The sequence below is a fragment of the Musa acuminata genome, chromosome BXJ3-9 (genome assembly GCF_036884655.1).
Source record: "Musa acuminata AAA Group cultivar baxijiao chromosome BXJ3-9, Cavendish_Baxijiao_AAA, whole genome shotgun sequence".
Lineage (NCBI taxonomy): Eukaryota > Viridiplantae > Streptophyta > Magnoliopsida > Zingiberales > Musaceae > Musa > Musa acuminata.
The window spans coordinates 42,317,032-42,335,117 of NC_088357.1; the positions used below are offsets into that span (position 1 = coordinate 42,317,032).

General features: G+C 37.9%; 1 protein-coding gene across 2 annotated transcripts; it reads right to left on the bottom strand.

Annotated features, from left to right (window-relative positions):
• Positions 1 to 2,109: 2,109 nt before the first annotated feature.
• Positions 2,110 to 7,750, bottom strand: LOC135649334 (receptor-like protein EIX2). 2 transcript variants are annotated; one of them, XM_065167597.1, is made up of 3 exons: positions 3,203 to 7,750; positions 2,826 to 3,093; positions 2,110 to 2,713 (listed from the first exon to the last, which is right to left on the bottom strand). In XM_065167597.1, the coding sequence occupies exon 1, from the start codon at positions 7,673 to 7,675 to the stop codon at positions 4,001 to 4,003; it is 3,675 nt and encodes a 1,224-aa protein (XP_065023669.1). In that variant the 5' UTR covers positions 7,676 to 7,750; the 3' UTR covers positions 2,110 to 2,713; positions 2,826 to 3,093; positions 3,203 to 4,000. The 2 variants fall into 2 exon arrangements, with proteins under 2 accessions (XP_065023669.1, XP_065023668.1); XM_065167596.1 differs by having other exon boundaries at positions 2,826 to 7,750.
• Positions 7,751 to 18,086: the final 10,336 nt, after the last annotated feature.

An 18,086-nucleotide genomic window follows, 5' to 3' on the forward strand; every position in this document is an offset into this window, starting at 1 on the left:
TAAATCATGGATTGAGATATAGGAAAAGAATCAATTGTAAATTTCTTAACTGGTTATATGTATATATATATGTATATGTATATATATATATGTATATATATATATATATTTTTATATGTATATATTTATATGTATATATATGTATATTATAACTAATCAATCAATCTCAAGTACCCCAGTGAGGTTCTCACACTCCAACATTTAACCAATACAGTCATGACTTTATGAATGAGTTGGAATGAGATTGACAAATCTTCCTTGTTGACTCTTGAAATCTTAATTGGGATATGAAATATGATTGTGACTATATCTCAGGACTAGTTCTTGGTATGAGGTTTTTCAACTCTAAGATATTTATGGTGTGGTTACAATGAAAGTCAAAGTCAAGTAAATATCTATGTTTATTTGATGGAAGTCAAAGTCCAAGTCAAAGTCAAAGTCAAGTCAAACTCCATTGATTTATCTTCTTAACGTATCATCTCAAGTGAACAAGAAATGAACGGTTATACTTGCATCTTTTCCTATATGTACTTTCATATTTAATTAATTTTTATTTATATAAAAAAATTAAGTTTTTAGAAAATAATTTTAGTATCGACCCTGTCCTTTAGCACACACAAATGGAACCACCAATAATAATAATAATAATAATAATAATAATAATCTCTTCTCATATATTTAATCATCTTCGGGTTAGGTTTCCCATAGTTATTTGATTAATTAATGGAAAAAAAGTGATTGAGATATAAGGGAAAAAAAATAGATGATTCTAATATGTAAGTTGGGAAGGGTTCAAACTATAATTCTATGGTGGTTTGAAGGAGGGAGGCAGGCTAGAGTGAATCAGACGAGTCTTCCTGCAAATAAGTCTCGAAAGTTGATGTCATCTATACTCCTTTCTTGATGTTTTAACTCACCCGATCAAGGGGGAAAGAGAGAGTCCACTGTTTGATTGCCTAGCATGTCGATCCCCCTCTCTCTTGCCTATTGCCTGCTTTATCTTTATCCTCATTAATACATAATTAATATGTATATCTATTTTTATTTTTATTGGATATGTATAAATAATATTTTGATAGGACCACTACAACTCATGCATTGACTAAATTTTTTTTATATGTCATACACCAAAAGAGAATTCTTAATATATGAGAGAATTGGATGGGGTGGACAGTAAAAAGGAAAAAAACTAAAATGGAGAGGAAACCAAATATTTTGATTTTTAGAAATATTAGTTCAAGTAATAAAAAATACATAAAATAAATTCCAATTTTGTGAAGGAATAATAAATGTACGAATAAAATACCCAATCGTCATGAATCATGACTTAAATAACGTATATGATTGCAATTTATTGCTTTATTTTAAGAACTTGATGCCTTGTTAATTTTTAGTAACACTGGAAATGTTTGGATGCGAAATGTTATTCTTATGGATATTATAATGCTGGAAATTAAACTAAATTAAACATTATCCAATTAATATAAATAGTTCCGATGTCCGATTGGCAGACAATTTGACCATATTACATCATTGATGTCTATTGAAGCTAAAATAATAGTCGACATAAGCTGCCAAAAGAAAATATAGGAAATGAAAGAAAATAAAAAAAAGAATAATAATCTTTCCTAAGCAAATAAGAACTGTAACATTCATGCAAGGTTTGAATTAATATAAATATTGCTGCAAAACAGATAATGACTCGATGATTACTGTAACATTCATTCAAAGAGCCTTAAACATTTACAATAACTGCTAAAAAAAGAGATAAAGATTGAAAGTAGACTAATAACTAGTATTGCATTGATAAGAATGCAAAGAGCTGAACGATATATACTTCAGAATTGAGCTTTTAAATTGCATTATATAAGTCCTGATCATTTAAAGTTCTTTGCAGAATGGTTACATAGGCTTATCATTTAATATTGATGTGCTTACAGAGAATTGATATCTTAGATTGATGTGCTGTCATTCTGAATCATTCGGTGATAATAGTTGCATGACATGTGGATTTGTGGAGAAGTTTACGCCCCCATGACCCTCAACGAGGGAGCTGCAATTAAAGATAGAGAAATGGGCCTCTGCTTCACACGAACTTAAGATAGTGTCTGAGCTGCTAAGGTAATATGTATATCGCAATTGTTTGAAGCTTTAAAGCTCCAGAATGATCACAGTTGGACATGCACAATATACCGAAACTATCCTAATAGCATAACATCATAATACATAGAACACCAGAAACTGTCCAGTCCTTTTGCTGATAGCTTTACCATCATAATACATATGGGCGACATGGTGGAAAGGACCGTATGATCTCAAGCTGTAATAGTAAATGTGCCACCCAAGTTTCCTGCGACAGTTCATGTGGTTCTTCTCGATTTGGACTTCATCCTTGCAAATCTTACTGCCAACTGCACGAAGACCCAATCACCAGTCTGGAAGAGAGCAACCCTTAGAGACTGTTTGATGATCATTATGCCAAAACAACTCCAAAACCCAACCACGAATCCCATGACGATGCTTGTAATTTCTAATACACCTTCAAGCTCGCCATCACTGTCTTCTTCTCCTTCTTCAATTGCTGCAGGAGGTAGGCTTCGATAAGCAACGTCTCCAGGGCACACAGACAGTGGCGTACCACAAAGGTCTTTGTTGCCAACATGGATTGAGGGGTCATTTAACGTGGACAATTGATTGCTTGTTGGAATGCTTCCTGACAAGTTGTTGTAAGATGAGACTCGAGTGGCTCAGGAAGGTGAGAGTAGAAAAGCTACGAGGAATATTTCCTGTCAAATGATTGTCGGACGAGCTAAGATATTGTATACCTGTAGACATATCCGAGAACCAAGCTGGAACTTTGCCCGCGAGTTCAACACCAGATAGTTGAAGGCTTCTCAAATTAGTTTGGCTTCGAATCCAAGTAGGAAATCTAGTTCCTATATGACAGAAACTCATGTCAATAAATGAAGCATCAAAAGGGGGAAGCCAATTTGAAGGAGCTGTAAGATATGTCCAAATTTTCCAAGTTGAAGGAGCTGGGAAAAGTGTGCTTCAGTGATGTCGCCTTCTAGTGAGTTTGAGGAGAGGTCCAACCTGTACATTCCAGAAAATCGACCCAAATTAGATGGAATAATGCCATTAAATTTGTTGCCCTCAATACTTAAGTATGACAAGGCTGCTCCTCCACGACAACTCGGCAAACCTAAAGTCCTCCGCATCTGCCCTGATAAGTGGTTGATCTGATATATCCAAGAACTGCAAGAGGTCGAGTTTGCCAATTGTTTCAGGTAGTTGCCCGGTAACAGAGTTACGAGACAGACGTAAAACCTGCAGACTTTGAAGATTGCCAATGTGTGCAAGGCTGCTAGCATTAGTGAGCCATCTTAGAATACATGCATTACTTGAGTTCTAATAACCAGAGAGATCGAGCATGACAATGGATGTCAACAGAAGACTACTAAAAGCTACAAAATTTGCCAACAGAAGCTTCCATATAAAATAACATAAAGAAAAGCATGTGTCGACATCCAATTAACGAGGCAATGTATCGAAAGGAAAGCGATAACAGAACTACGGAAGATAAAAAAGTATTTGAAGAGATTAGAAGGAATGCATTACTTGATACTTCTTCCTTCTTTATTCTGACAACATTGCATGATGATTACATACAGCATTACTTGAAAGCAGCTTGCGACCTCAAGATGTAACAATAAGCTCTTCAGCATACTTCTTCTGCTTTATTATAATGTCATAAAGACAACGGTAGGGATGACTGACTTGAACATATTGATTAGAACGACGGATGATGAAGTTTTTGAACTGATTAGAACAAACACATACATACTAATGAAGCAAAAGGCCATCAACTGCGATACCCTTTTCCTTCCTTATTCTGACAACAGTACACCATATCATACGAGCTGGAATTACTAACTGGAAAAGCAGCTTGAGACCTCCTTAAGATGTAACAGCAAACTCTTCTGTTCTTGCCACCGATGGATCAAGTCACACTTTGCTGTTTGGACTTTAACCTTGCACATCCGACTGCCAAATGCACGTAGCACCAATCGTAGGCCTTGTCGAAAACTCGAAAGAAAGCCATCCTTATGCTCTGTTTCATGATCATTGTTCCAACAAAACTCCAAAAACCAACCACAAAACCCATGACGATGCTGGTAATTTCCCACACTGTTTCAAGCCTGTCACCGTTTTTCTCTTCGTGTTCATGAGGTGGACTTTGATGATCTGCATCACCAGGGCACTCTGGCAGTGGCGTACCACAAAGGTATTCATTACCATCATAGATTGACGCGTTGAAGGTCGACATTTGACCACCGGCTGTTGGAATTCTTCCTGACAAGTTGTTGTGAGAGAGATTCAAGTGGCTTAGGAAGGTGAGAGATGATAAGCTGGAAGGAATATCTCCTGTGAGATTGTTCATCGATAAGTCAAGTGATTCCAGTTGTTCCATGGAACCAATCTTTTCTGGAATGGTTCCTCTCAAATGATTCTTGGATAAGTTCAAAAAAAGCAATCCATGAAGGTTTGTTAGCTCTCTTGGGATCTCGCCGGAAAGATTATTGTTTGATAGGTCTATGCTTGTTACAAGTGAGAGAATTGTGGTGTATTGGATGTCATATCCTTTGGCTGTTATTACTATGCTCTCGCTATAGGAACCGCTAACATTAAAAAGATTAAGCAATGATGTAGTGTCATGTTGTATCTCAACCATAGCACTACAATTTCCTAGAGACGAAGGAATGCTACCAGAAAGATGGTTGGAAGAAAGATCCAAAACCTGAAGAGAAGTGAGATTTGCTATGTGCACTGGAATGGTACCATAAAATAGGTTTGACTTCAAACTAAGAACTCTCAAGTACAAAAGGTTTTCTCCCACCCATGTTGGTATTTCATCAAACAAATTATTTTCAGCGAGATCAAGGGTAACCAATTGTTCACAATGTTTCAGGAAGGAAGGAAATCTTCCAGACAAGTTGTTGTGGTTCAGATGCAAGGACTGTAGAGAAGTTGGGAATGATTTATGACATGTTGGGATTTCTCCAGATAAATTATTGTTTGATAGGTCCAGGATTTTCAGATCATTAAGATTGCAGAAAAAGGGAGAAAAACTGCCATTGATATTGTTATGAGATAAAGATAAAATTTGAAGGTAGGAGGCATTTGCAAAACTCAACGGAATGCGTCCAACAAATGAGTTATTGGAAAGATCAATGATGTCATTGGCAACAGAGGGTAGCGGACCATTCAAGTTATTAGAACTCAAGTTAAGACCCCACAAACCTTTCGAGAAATCTGAAAACCAAGTTGGAAGGTGGCCTAAGAGTCCAACTCCAGATAAAGAAAGATCTCCCAAATTTGTTTGTGTCTGAATCCAAGCAGGAAATTTAGTTCTCATATGACATGAGCTCATAATAATCCTGTAGGCATTAAAAGGTGGAAGCCAATCATTGGATAGGATCACATTCAAGGAGTTATAAGATATGTCCAAGTGTTCCAAGTTGGTGAGTTTGGAAAAGTGTGCTTCAGTGATGTTGCCTTCCAGCAAATTTGAGGAGATGTCCAATTCACGCAATGCAGATAATTGACCAATACTTGAGGGGACAATCCCACTCAAATTATTAGCCCTAATATATATATCTAAACTGGCTCTCTGGTTACAATCTGGTAAAGCATCGATCAAATCTGTTAGCTCTCCACCAATAGGGTTAAAGGACAAATCTATAGAACTCAAATTGCATAGTTTATTTAGAGTCCCAGATACTAACTTTGTCAGGTGATTACGTGATACATCCAACATTTGCAAGTTGTAGAGTCTGTTGAAGGTCTCTGGTATCTGCCCACTAAAAAAATTATCAGATAAATCTAGCGATCGTATATTTTGGAGATTCCCAATAATTTCTGGTATTTGTCCTGAAATCTTATTTTCCCATAATATCAAGCTCTCCAAATTGATGAGATCAACAAAAGTCGTTGGTATGCCGCCAGTAATATTATTGTCTGAGAGATCCAAGCGTTTCAAATTGGTGAGATTCCCAATAATTTCTGGTATTTGTCCTGAAATCTTATTTCCCCATAATATCAAGCTCTCCAAGTTGATGAGATCACCAATAGTCGTTGGTATAGCTCCAATAATATTATTATACGAGAGATCCAAGTATTCCAAATTGGTGAGATTTCCAATAGTTTTTGGTATTTGTCTTGAAAAATTATTTCCTTGTAATATCAAACTTTTCAAGTTGATAAGATCACAAAAAGCCATTAGTATACCTCCGGTAATATTGGTGTACGAGAGATCCAAGTATTCCAAATTAGTGAGATTCTTTACTTTTTGTGAAATTTCTCCGGTAATGTGATTGAATGTCAAACTTAAATATTGTAAGCTGCTCGGAGCATTTTTCACCATTTCTAGAATATCTCCATCGAACTTGTTTTCATCTAATGCGAGGTACTCCAAGGAGCCAAGGCTCCTCAAGATTTGTCCAATATCTCCGCTTAATGAATTCCAACTTAAATCCAAATGCTTCAACCTGCTGCTCACATTCATTAGCATTCCAAAAGGGCTAAGGCTCCTCAAGATTTGTCCCATATCTCCACTTAATGAATTCCAACTTAAATCCAGATACTTCAAGCTCCTGCTCACATTCATTATCATTCCAAAAATTTCTCCTTCGAGACTATTGTCTAGCAAATATAATTCTTTCAAATTACTCAGAGCTCCGAGAGTGACTTGTAGTGACTCAATATCGATACCACTACAAGAAGAAAGATCAAGATATGCAAGGCTGCTAGCATGAGAGAGCCATCTTAGAATTGTTGTGTTCAAGTTGGAATAACCAGAGAGATCCAGCTTTACGATTGAAGTCAAATTAAATGGGGGCGGAGGAGCTGGAATATACGGGAGGCTTGCCCACTCCAAGCGCAATACTTCAAGACTGGGAATTGAATTAACTTGGTGAAGCCAATTAGTTGCTTTAGAGAGGTTGACAGAACTCATATCAACATGTATTAGAGACGGAATTCGGGAGAGCCAATCAAGGTCATCAGCTCGTCGATCAATATGTCCACATCCTCCAAGATCGAGGAAGTGTAACTTAGAGAGATTCCCCAGTTGAGGAGGTATTAGTCCACCAAACATGGCATTGGATAGGTTAAGATATTCCAAATGCACAAGTGAAGCAATCATGTGGGGAATGTGGGAGCCAAAGAAATTATTCATGCTCAAATCCAGATATTTCAAATGCTTCAGATCACGCAAAGCGGGATTTACCTTACTCGCACCCATCTCATACAGCAAGTAGCAAATGTTAACCCCATCATCCCAATCGTCTGTGTAGGAGTAAGGATAGTGGAGGTCGAGTTTGATGACATGGCTGGTGGTGTTGTCGCAGGCCACTCCTCTCCAACGACAGCAATCTTCACCGATCCAAGTAGAGAATATTTCGCCAGAGTCATACATGTCGGATCTGATGTCTAGGAGAGCTCTCCTCTCGCTCTCTATGCAGCTTCCCCCCTTCGCCCCGAGATGGCCATCATGATCCCCTCCGCCATGGCCGACACAACAGGAGATGACTCCAAAGCTCATAATTACGGCCGTGAGCATGGTGACATGCTTTGAGCAAATAGATTTGCCCTTGCAGCCACCGCTAGCAGCCATTGAGTAAGCTTTCAGAGATGATGGAGTTTAAGGTGTGAGGTCGGAAGGTGGCTCCATACATACATATATAGAATGACACTGAACGTTCCTCGAGGACTGATCGATCTCAAAGACCGGTGTTGTTGACATACCCGTTCCCGCACTCCAACATTTATTGACGTGATAAATGGTTTGGAATGGGCTGGCGAATCTTCCTCGATGTTTCTTGCAATCTTTACAGTCGAACAACGATGTGATCATTACTAATCAGTAATTGGACCGACGAGTTAATCTGATAGAATGAATAATTAATATAAATATATAAAATTATACATATATATATAAGTTTTAAATATGAATAATTATTATCTGAGAATATTACAAGAAAGCAACTGAGTCCAAGTCATCAGGTCATTTAAATTAAATCTTTTGTTGTTAACATTCTAAAAAGGTGGAAATGAGTTGTGGAATGACCACAGCTAAGCACAGTATTTTATAGATTTTTTATACTATAAATTTTGTTTAATTTGGATATATCTCAAAAATAATTATTGTGGGTATAAGGTCATTGCACTCTGAAGCGTTTGTGTTGTGATTATGATACAAGTCAAAGTCAAACAAATATCAATCTTTTATCTCTTGGATAGTAATGATGACCTGTTCTAATAAGGTGATAAATGGATTGATATTTTAGATCGTTTTCCTAACGTGACAAAGTGGACAAGAATTGTCTGTCAATGTTTCATATATGTGGGTTTTCCTATTTGTAATTTCATGTTCAATTTTTTTTTTAAAATAGACAACTTTCATTGAATTAGAAAAAACATGTTCAATTATTTGTATATATAAAAAAAAAATTAGAAAATAGAAATAAAATTTTAAAAAAAATTCTCTTCTCAAATATTCAATTTTTCGAGTGATTTTTGGATCAATTAAAGAAAGAAGAGTGATTGAGATATGAGAAAAAGAATCATCGGATGATTTCAACATTGAAGTTGAGGAGGATCCAAACTTCCATCCATCAAATATGAAAAAAAAAATCCATCCTCAACTGTGTTTCCTAATTAGTTGACCAATCAATAGGGGTTACTTTTGCTCAATTATATCATTGTAAGTATTCCAATGTACACATTAAGAGTTATGACTAAAGGAGTCATGGCAATTGGGTTTTCATACCCCACTTGACATGTCGCGTTGAGAAGTCTCGTGACGTGCTGAGCGGTTTGATGGGGGATGGAATAAAACTAACGAGTCTAAGTCTCGAAAATTAATTTTATTTTTTGATCATTACTTGATGTCTCATTCTAGCTCAACCCCTTAAGGGTGAACGAGAGAGGTCACTATTTACTTGTCTAAGCATCTTCCTCTCTTTTTTTCTTTTTTCTTTCTTTTTCTTTTTTTTTTATCTTTATTAATGCATAACTACTAAGAATATTCATTTCTATTTTTATTGGATAGGTATAAATAATATTTTGATAGAACGCTTCCATTTATCGACTTCTCTATTGACTGAATTTTTTTTCATCTCATGTGACTAGGCAATCTTAACGAAATGCTTAATATATAAGGGAGTTGGGTGAGGATAGATAATAAATAAGAAAATAAAATAGAGAGAGAAAATAAGAAAAATCTAATTTATAAAAATATTAATTTTAGGAGGAGGACTTTGAAATAATCTTTGGACTTACTTTGTTGAAATATATGAGTCTTTATTGTGAATAGTTTATTTATTCCAAAATAGATGATAGTTTTAGATTTATTCCAAATCTTTCGATTTAAGAAAAAATTGTATTCTTGAATCACTCATACATTTTGTAAAAAATAAGACTCTTATCATGATCCCATTATAAATCTTGGTTTTTTTTACATAGGTCATAGAAACACAAAAAAAAGTAACTAATAAAGATGAAAATTAAATCACCTCAAAAAATGATTCAATATGTTTCATTTGGTCATCTTTTGATAAAATAAACTTCTAAAATTGTATTATAAAATAATCTTTCTTCTTTATATATCATGTTCTTCCTTTCTTATAAGATGATAATTCATACTATTTTTTCTTTTATCTATTTATTTTTTTTATTTATTAACAATCTTGAAAATAAAATCATGAATATGTAGGATATTATCATATGACAATTGGAATATATCAATTGAACTCACTACCAAACCAAATGATTTGTGTCGATCTTTTTTTCTTTTTACATTTGTGAAATGTGACTTGTGGAATCCAAATGCACTAATAAATTATGGATTGAGATATAATATGAGTATCAATTATAAATGTAGATGTAAGCTATATATATATATATATATATATATATATATATATAAAAGAAGCATTTTTTTAGAAAATAGAAATGAAATTAAAAAAATCTCTCAAATATTCAATTTTTAGATGACTTTTCAGTGATTTTTGAATCAATTAAAGAAAGTAGAGTGATTGAGATATGAGAAAAGGAATCAACAGATGATTTCAATATTGAAGTTGAGGAGGACCCAAACTTCAATCCATTATTTCCTAGTTAGTTAACCAGAAGGTAGGGCTCACTTTTGCTCAATTATACTACTGAAAGTGATCCAATGTACGCACTAAGAGGCATGGCCACAAGTGGCACAATGAATATTAGGATAATATGAAGTTGTAGCTCGAGGGCAAGTCGACTATCATAAAGGTAATTATTATCGTCTTTGCTCTGTGTTCTTCCCCGATGGTAACGGGGAGGACGGTGGTCCTGAGCAGGGAGATGGAATCCCCAGTGAATCCGGTGAGCGCCGAAGCCATGGGAGTGAGGTCCTCATTAGTGAGGCTGAGTTTCTTAAAAGCGTCGAGGTATAGGACATCGGCAAAGCTCCCGGTGTCAACCATTACTCTTTTGACCCAAGCATTGGCGATCCGGATGGAGATCACCGAAGCGTCGTCGTGGTGGGATCACTCGACCTCCTCGGTTCTGAAAGTGATTTCGGGCTTGAACTCGGGTTGGGGCCATTTTTCTACCGTGCTACAGGCATAGGCCTTCCTTACTGTCGAACTACTGCCGCCGACAATCGGTCCACCGGTAATGACATCGACCAGCCTCTCGACAAGACCCCTGGGGCACGAAGTGGCTTCTGGTTCCTTGAGGTAGCGCCCAAGGTGACCTCTTCGGATCAATTCCTCGATTTGATTTTGGAGGTCGTTGCAGTCTTTCGTGTCATGGATGTAGTCTCGATGAAACTTGTAATATTTAGATCGATCCTTGTGAGTAGCCTTCAGAGGATTGGGTTGCCGCAAGAGACCTTTCTCCTTGATCTGGAGAAAGATCTCGGTACGAGACGTGTTCAAAGGCAGAGGCGGGGTCCTCGAGAGTGGTGGCTTGGGTTGGTCGGGCCGCCTATGAGGCTGCGCTGATGGTGCCGAAGCCTGCTCCTCGAGCCTGCTCCATCCTCGGCCTCTTATTATCCTCGCGCCAACTTGCCATCAGGGCTTCAACGATGATGTACTGGTTGGCACGCTGTAGCATCTCGGGGATGGTTGCGGGTGGCTTATCAATTAGTGACCATAAGAACCTCGAGTGTCTCAAGCCCATCAAAAACACCTGTATGATCAAAGAAGGGTGAGCGTCTGGGAATCCCTGAATTTCAGCAGCAAAGCATGCCACGAATTGGGAGAGTGATTCATCCTCGCATTACGACAACATGAGTAGGGTGGCGATGGAAGGCTTGGGTCGCACGCTGGCCAAGAAGTTTTGCTCGAACTCCCTTGTGAGCCAATCGAAGGATGAGATCGAGAACGAGCGCAGCTAGCTGAACCATGCTCGCGTCGATCCTCTGAAGGTAGTTGGGAATGCCTGACACATCAGGGCATCGGAGGTGCCGTAGAGGGCCATCTGAGCCCGGAACGCGGCGACGTGTTATGTAGGGCTAGAGCCACCATCGTACGTTTCCAGTGTCGGCAGCCTGAAGTTAAGTGGCATAGGCTTGTCCTGTATTTCTTGAGTAAAAGGGGATCCACCCGAGCTACCTTCGCTCGTCTTGCCCCGCGACTTTTGGATTTCGCGCTGGAACTCATCCAAGCATCGTTTGACTACGGATAGTTGGATTCTAAATGAGTCATCCGTCGAGTCTGATAATATGGTATTGGGTTCAGGGTGGGATGGAGCGATCTGGCACGGTGCGGGTGTGCTTTGCTCAGGTAGGCCTCTCGGGTTTATTGTCTGCTCTCGGGCTTCTCTCATCCTGAGTTGCTCCCTGCCCGACCTTTGCTGCATCGGGTCGGTAGAGGGAGTAGCTAGTTGCACAATCTGTGGCACGAGTGGGACAATCGTCTGCATCATTCCCACCAAGGCTTGCACTTACTTGGCTAAGCCAAGGATCGCCTTGGGCGACACGATCGAGGATCTTGTGGTATATCAGGGGGGAGAGATTCCTGGATCGTTGAGCAGTCGCCAGTAATGGTTTGGCATCGAGGCCGAGATCCCTTCGTCTCTAAGGACGGGGAGGGGCTGATCCCTGAGTCCGGAAGGGGGGTGGCCTGCCGATGGTTCTTCCTCGGGGAGAACTCCTACTGGATGCTCTTGCGACATGACCCTTCCTCTAGTGCGAAAAATATTGATGAACTGAAGTGCCATGGCTGATGAGTCAACACGGTCTGGTCCACGGGTCGATGTCGAGAGTCAAAGATCGACTGAATGGGTAGCCGAGGTTGATCGACCGCAGGTCAGGTGCAGCCATTGGGATGTTGATCGGTGTCCCTCGATTGAGAGGTGGCACTAAGGGGATGTCCACTCTCTTGAATAGGAAGAACTGGGCGCCGTTGCTGTGGATGCTGGATTCGTCTAGAGGAAGACACCTCTCGGTCAACGATGGTTGTGCCTTGGGAGGGGGTGGCTGCTCTCCTGCACAAAAGGCTCTCTTCGGGTGGTTACCGACTTTGGCCCCTCAACGAGTAAATTAATACTTGGTTCTCAGTGTGTGGTCCTCTCTTTGGCCAGATGCCGGCCTGGGGTTTTATAATACTATATGAGGATTGGTCGTACACGGGTTTGGCTTGGCGGTAGATCTCCAAGGGGGAAGATAGTACCTTTGTGCAGTCGTTATCTCGAAACGCATGGAATGACACTAGGCGGCGCCGTCCCGAGCTTTCTGGGATGGGACGTATCGAGGGACGCCTTGGTACGGATTCTAGCTCGGCGCATGGGAGGCTCCTCTTGCTGACCTGGTGGTGACGTGGCGTAGTGTTGATTGTGACAAAGTCAGAATCTAAAATATAGTATGATCTCAAGCTGTAATAGTAAATGTGCCACCCAAGTTTCCTGCGACAGTTCATGTGGTTCTTCTCGATTTGGACTTCAGCCTTGCAAACCTTACTGCCAACTGCACGAAGACCCAATCACCAGTCTTGTCTGTCAAACGGAAGAGAGCAACCCTTAGAGACTGTTTCATGATCATTATGCCAAAACAACTCCAAAACCCCACCACGAATCCCCATGACGATGCTTGCAATTTCTAAGACACCTTCAAGCTCGCCATCACTGTCCTCTTCTTCTTCATCAATTGCTGCAGGAGGTAGGCTTCGATAAGCAACATCTCCAGGGTACACAGGCAGTGGCGTACCACAAAGGTCTTTGTTGCCAACGTAGATTGAGGGGTCATTTAACGTGGACAATTGATTGCTTGTTGCAATGCTTCCTGACAAGTTGTTGTAAGATGAGACTCGAGTGGCTCAGGAAGGTGAGAGTAGAAAAGCTACAAGGAATATTTGGTGTGAGACTCTTCATTGACAAGTCGAGTGATTCCAGCAGTGTCATGGAACTGATCTTATCTGGAATCCTTCCTGTCAAATGATTGTCGGACAAGTTAAGATATTATATAACTGTAGACAAATCCGAGAACCAAGCTGGAACTTTGATCACCTCTGCCATGGCCGAGACAACAAGAGATGACTCCAAAACTCATAATTATGGTGATAAGCATGGTGATGTGCTTTGAGCAAATAGATTCACCCTTGCAACCACCGCCAACAGTCATTGAGAAAGCTTTCAGAAATCAAGAAGTTTAAGGTGTGAGGATGGAATAATCAATCTCAAGGACCGATGTTGCTGACATGAGGTGATAAATGGTTTGGAATGGGCTGGCGAATCTTCCTAGATGATTCTTGCAACCTTAATTCTGAGACTATTTAGTGAAGAATGTGATATACGAAATAAAAGTTTTCTTTATATGATAATTGATAACAAGTGGTGTTATATATAAAGGCAGTGCTTAGATTATAGCTGAACAATGATGTGATCATTACTGGTCGATAATTGGACCAATGAGTTAATATGATAGAATGAATATTTAATGCAAATATCTAAAATTATATATATATATATATATATATATATATATATATATATATATTTATTTATTTATTTATTATCTAAGTTTTAGATATGAATATTTATTATCTAAGAAAATTATAAGAGAGTAACTGAGTCGAAGTTATCGAGATCATTTAAGATATTTTGTTGTTAACACTCTAAAAGCATAAATGAGTTGTGGAATGACCACTATTAAGCACCGAATTTTATAGATTTCTTTTATACTCTAAAATTGGTTTAATTTGGATATATCTTTAGAATAATTATTATGGGCATGAGATCTTCGCACTCTAAAATTGGCTTAATTTGGATATATCTTACGTTGGATATATCTAACTTTATCTCTTGTATAGGTAGTAATGACATGTTCCAATGAGATGATAAATGGATTCGTTTCTTAGATCCTCCTCGTTGATTTTTTGGATTCTCTCTCAATGCTAACTGTGTCAAGTGGACAAGAAATATCACTGTCAATGTTTCATATGTGTAGGATTTCATATTTGTAATTTCATGTTCAATTTTTTTTAACTAGATAACTTTCATTAAATTAGCAAAAACATGTTCAATTATTTATACATATAGAAAGAAGTATTTTTTAGAAAATAATTTTAATGAAAGCCCTGCTCTTCAGCACACAGAAATGAAACATTAAAATAAAAATTCTCTTCTCAAATATTCAATCTTTAGAGCGACTTTCTCATATTTTTGGATTAATTAAAGAAAGAAGAGTGATCGGGATATGAGAAAAAGAATCAACAGATGATTCCCAACTTCTCAGTTGAGAAGGATCCAAACTTCCATCCTTTAAAAAAAAAACAAAAAATCATCCTCAACTAATTATTTCTTAACTAGTTGAAGTAGGGATCATTTTTGCTCAATTATATCACTGTAAGTATTCCAATGTACACACTAAAAGTCATCGCTAAACGTAGTACAATCAATATCGGAATAACATTCATTAGGGCATAGCAATTGAGTTTTCGTACCCCACTTGACATGCCGGGTTGAGAAGTCTGGTGATGTGCTGAGTCTAAAGTGTTAGAAATTGTCCTCTTAATTTCTTGACTCATCAGTCAGTGGGGGAATGAATTTTCTTAATGAGAGATGGTATCGGAATCAAATGATGCTGGAATGAATCATGGATTGAGATATAAGAAGAGAATCAATTATAAATTTTAATGTAAGTCGAAGAGGGTCGTAACTTCCCTTCTTTAACTAATGGTCATTTCTTGACCGGTTAGTAGAAGCCACATTCGCTCATTTAACCAATTGTCATTTCTTTCTTGACTAGTTAGTAGAAGTCACATTCGTCGAAGCTGCGGCCAGCAGCCATCGAGTAAACTCTCGAGAGGTGTGAGAGATTGGCGGAAGGCTTCCACTCGTATATAATACGTTGGGAAACGGTAGCATGCGAGTCAAAGTCAAGAAGAACTAAATCTTTGGCTCATAAGGTGGTGACTGATTTGGAATGGCGAATGTTCATAGAAAAGTCTCGATCGTCAGCTTAATTTATCTTGGGTGCAGATTCCTTCACTCGTATCATACACGTTCACACGGTTGACGTGCCTAATGTGCACGTAAAGTGTTTGCTTGTGGTTACTTTCGATAGTGGTTTAGTCTTGAGAAATCTCAAGAGGCAGCATTATATGTGTGTGTATGGCCTCTCCACAGTGCGGAAGCATTCTGTCATGGGATTGGTTTGGGTAGAAAGGCAGTCAAAGCCAGAAAAGTCGGATGACATGTCGACGTGATGAATGGTTAAAGTTGGATGGCTGGTGGTGTGCAGATCTTCCAAGATAAGTCAGAGGACTTTGGCTTCGTTGATCGGACTTGGGGGGTCAAGTGGGATGCTATAAAATTGGTCCATCATATTCAGATGTCATCCTCCTTCCTCGTAACACCTCTCGCATCTCTTTAGCTTGTAAAGGGTCTTAACACTATTTTTCTTTACTAAAAGCCAAACACCTTACGCCATTATGATCGTAGTTGCAATGAATACAAATCTATGAGAAACTAAACATTGGATCAATGGAAGGAAACCAACTCAAATCAAAGGAGGCATTAAGCTTATGTCTCTCCTACTCTTAGTTCTCAATGTATTTAAGTATTGGAACAAAAGCAATTTTAGTTTTTTTTCCTTAAACAAGCCAAACAAAGCTTATCGAATTGAAAATAAGGATTCAAAGCCATAATTTCTAGCTGGGTTCTTGGATTGGTATTAGCGACATGATGGCATCACATGATCTAACTCCGTTAGTATTGTGTTGTTCCTATCAACCACTAACGTAAGTTTTTAGCAACAAAGTGGATTGAACATATGGTAATCAAGTTCAATATGATTATATAAGTGGATGAGTGATGGTACTTAGGTATTCATATCTGGATACGTATCATAATATCTCAGTTTAATCTCACATCAAAATTAGTCAAACACTTGAATAGCTTTGTGTCTAAGGTTTTTTGTGCTAGTAACTCAAGAACAATAAGTTAATGGATCAACTATTCTATTAAGTCAAGTCGGAGTTGAGAAATAGTATCGAGCCAACATAGCATTGGATTTGATGATGGTATGCCGTATAGTACCCTCTCTTTTAAAGATATCAAAGATATTCTTAGACATATTTCTAATAACTAGAGACATTACAGTTCTAACTTTCTTCCGAGTTATAATGTCCAAACACATTAACACTTCAAGGAGTCCAATTTCACCACAAAAATTGGAAGATTATTAAAAACTACAAAAATTATCAATTAAAATTGTATATATATATATATATATATATATATATATACATCTTCATTTATTCACATATCTATATATACACATATCCAATTATTCGTTTTGAGTTACTAGAATGTCTTATCCTTTTATATACGAGAGAAGAAGATCTAAAATAAATAATTATGATAGTCCCTCACAGCAAAGTTAGATTTAAATAAATTTTATCATAATTAATTTTTTTTCTGATAATCATAATTAAAATTTAATTATATCTATAAGATATCTTACTTAATTCGATAGAGTGACGTAATCTAATAATAATGTCCAAACACTTTAACCAAATTAATCATGAAAGACTATAAAAGCAACAAAAAATTGTGTAACAGAAACTGCCATATAAAATAACAGTACGATGGTAGATAAAGTATTTGAAGAAATTAAAACGAATGCATAGAAGATGGTTTTCATGAAGCCAAAGGCCATCAGTGACGATACTTCTTCCTTCTTTATTCTGACGGCATTGCATGATGATTACATAAAGCATTACCTGAAAGCAGCTTGTGACATCAAGATGCAATAAGAAGCTCTTTCAACATACTTCTTTCTTCTTTATTATAATGTCATAAAGACAGCGGTAGGGATGACTGACTTGAACATCTTTATTAGAACGATGATAGATGCAAGCTTTTGAACCGATTAGAATAAATACGTCTATGATAGTACTCATGAAGTGCTGAAACCTCCTCTGTTTTCTTCACATACAGTGTCTGTTCCTGTTGATGTTTCTAATTGATGTCGCCGATCCTAAGTGAGATCCTTCTCTGTGGGTTTATGATAAATTCCACTCTCTGGCGGAGGACCCATCTCGTTCAATCCTTCTCCGTCGTCTTCCGTCACTGGTTTTATGTGTTTTCATGAGCTTGTTCTGAGATCTGAGCACTTGGACTCTGTCCATCTTTACATATATACGGTCTCCTCCTTTTCTTATTAGTGCCAAATCTGCTATACACTTTTACTATTTATCTATATCTCCACCCAAAATCTGGCATTAAAATCTAAAAGACTGCTAAAAAAGATTTAATCTTTCACCGTAAAAGAAGAAAGCTTCCATGGCTTCTACTAGTGGCACTTCTTCAGGGTCCAGCCTGCTGCAGAACTCAGCCTCCGAGAAGGATCTACTGTTGTAATATACTTATTATAATAGATCAAAAGCCTATGTTCTTGACAAGTGCTCTCTCTCTGCACACACATTATTTGGATGATCAAGAATTACATTAGAATATCTGGTTTGATTCATCAAACTAAGGCAGCTTGTCAATGTTTTGTTTGGGGGATTGAAAAGATGTGAGATCTGAACAGCAACATG

What these genes read in the sequence shown, in the direction of transcription:
- LOC135649334 (XM_065167597.1), bottom strand. Translation starts at nt 7,675, where the DNA reads ATGGCTGCTAGCGGTGGCTGCAAGGGCAAATCTATTTGCTCAAAGCAT.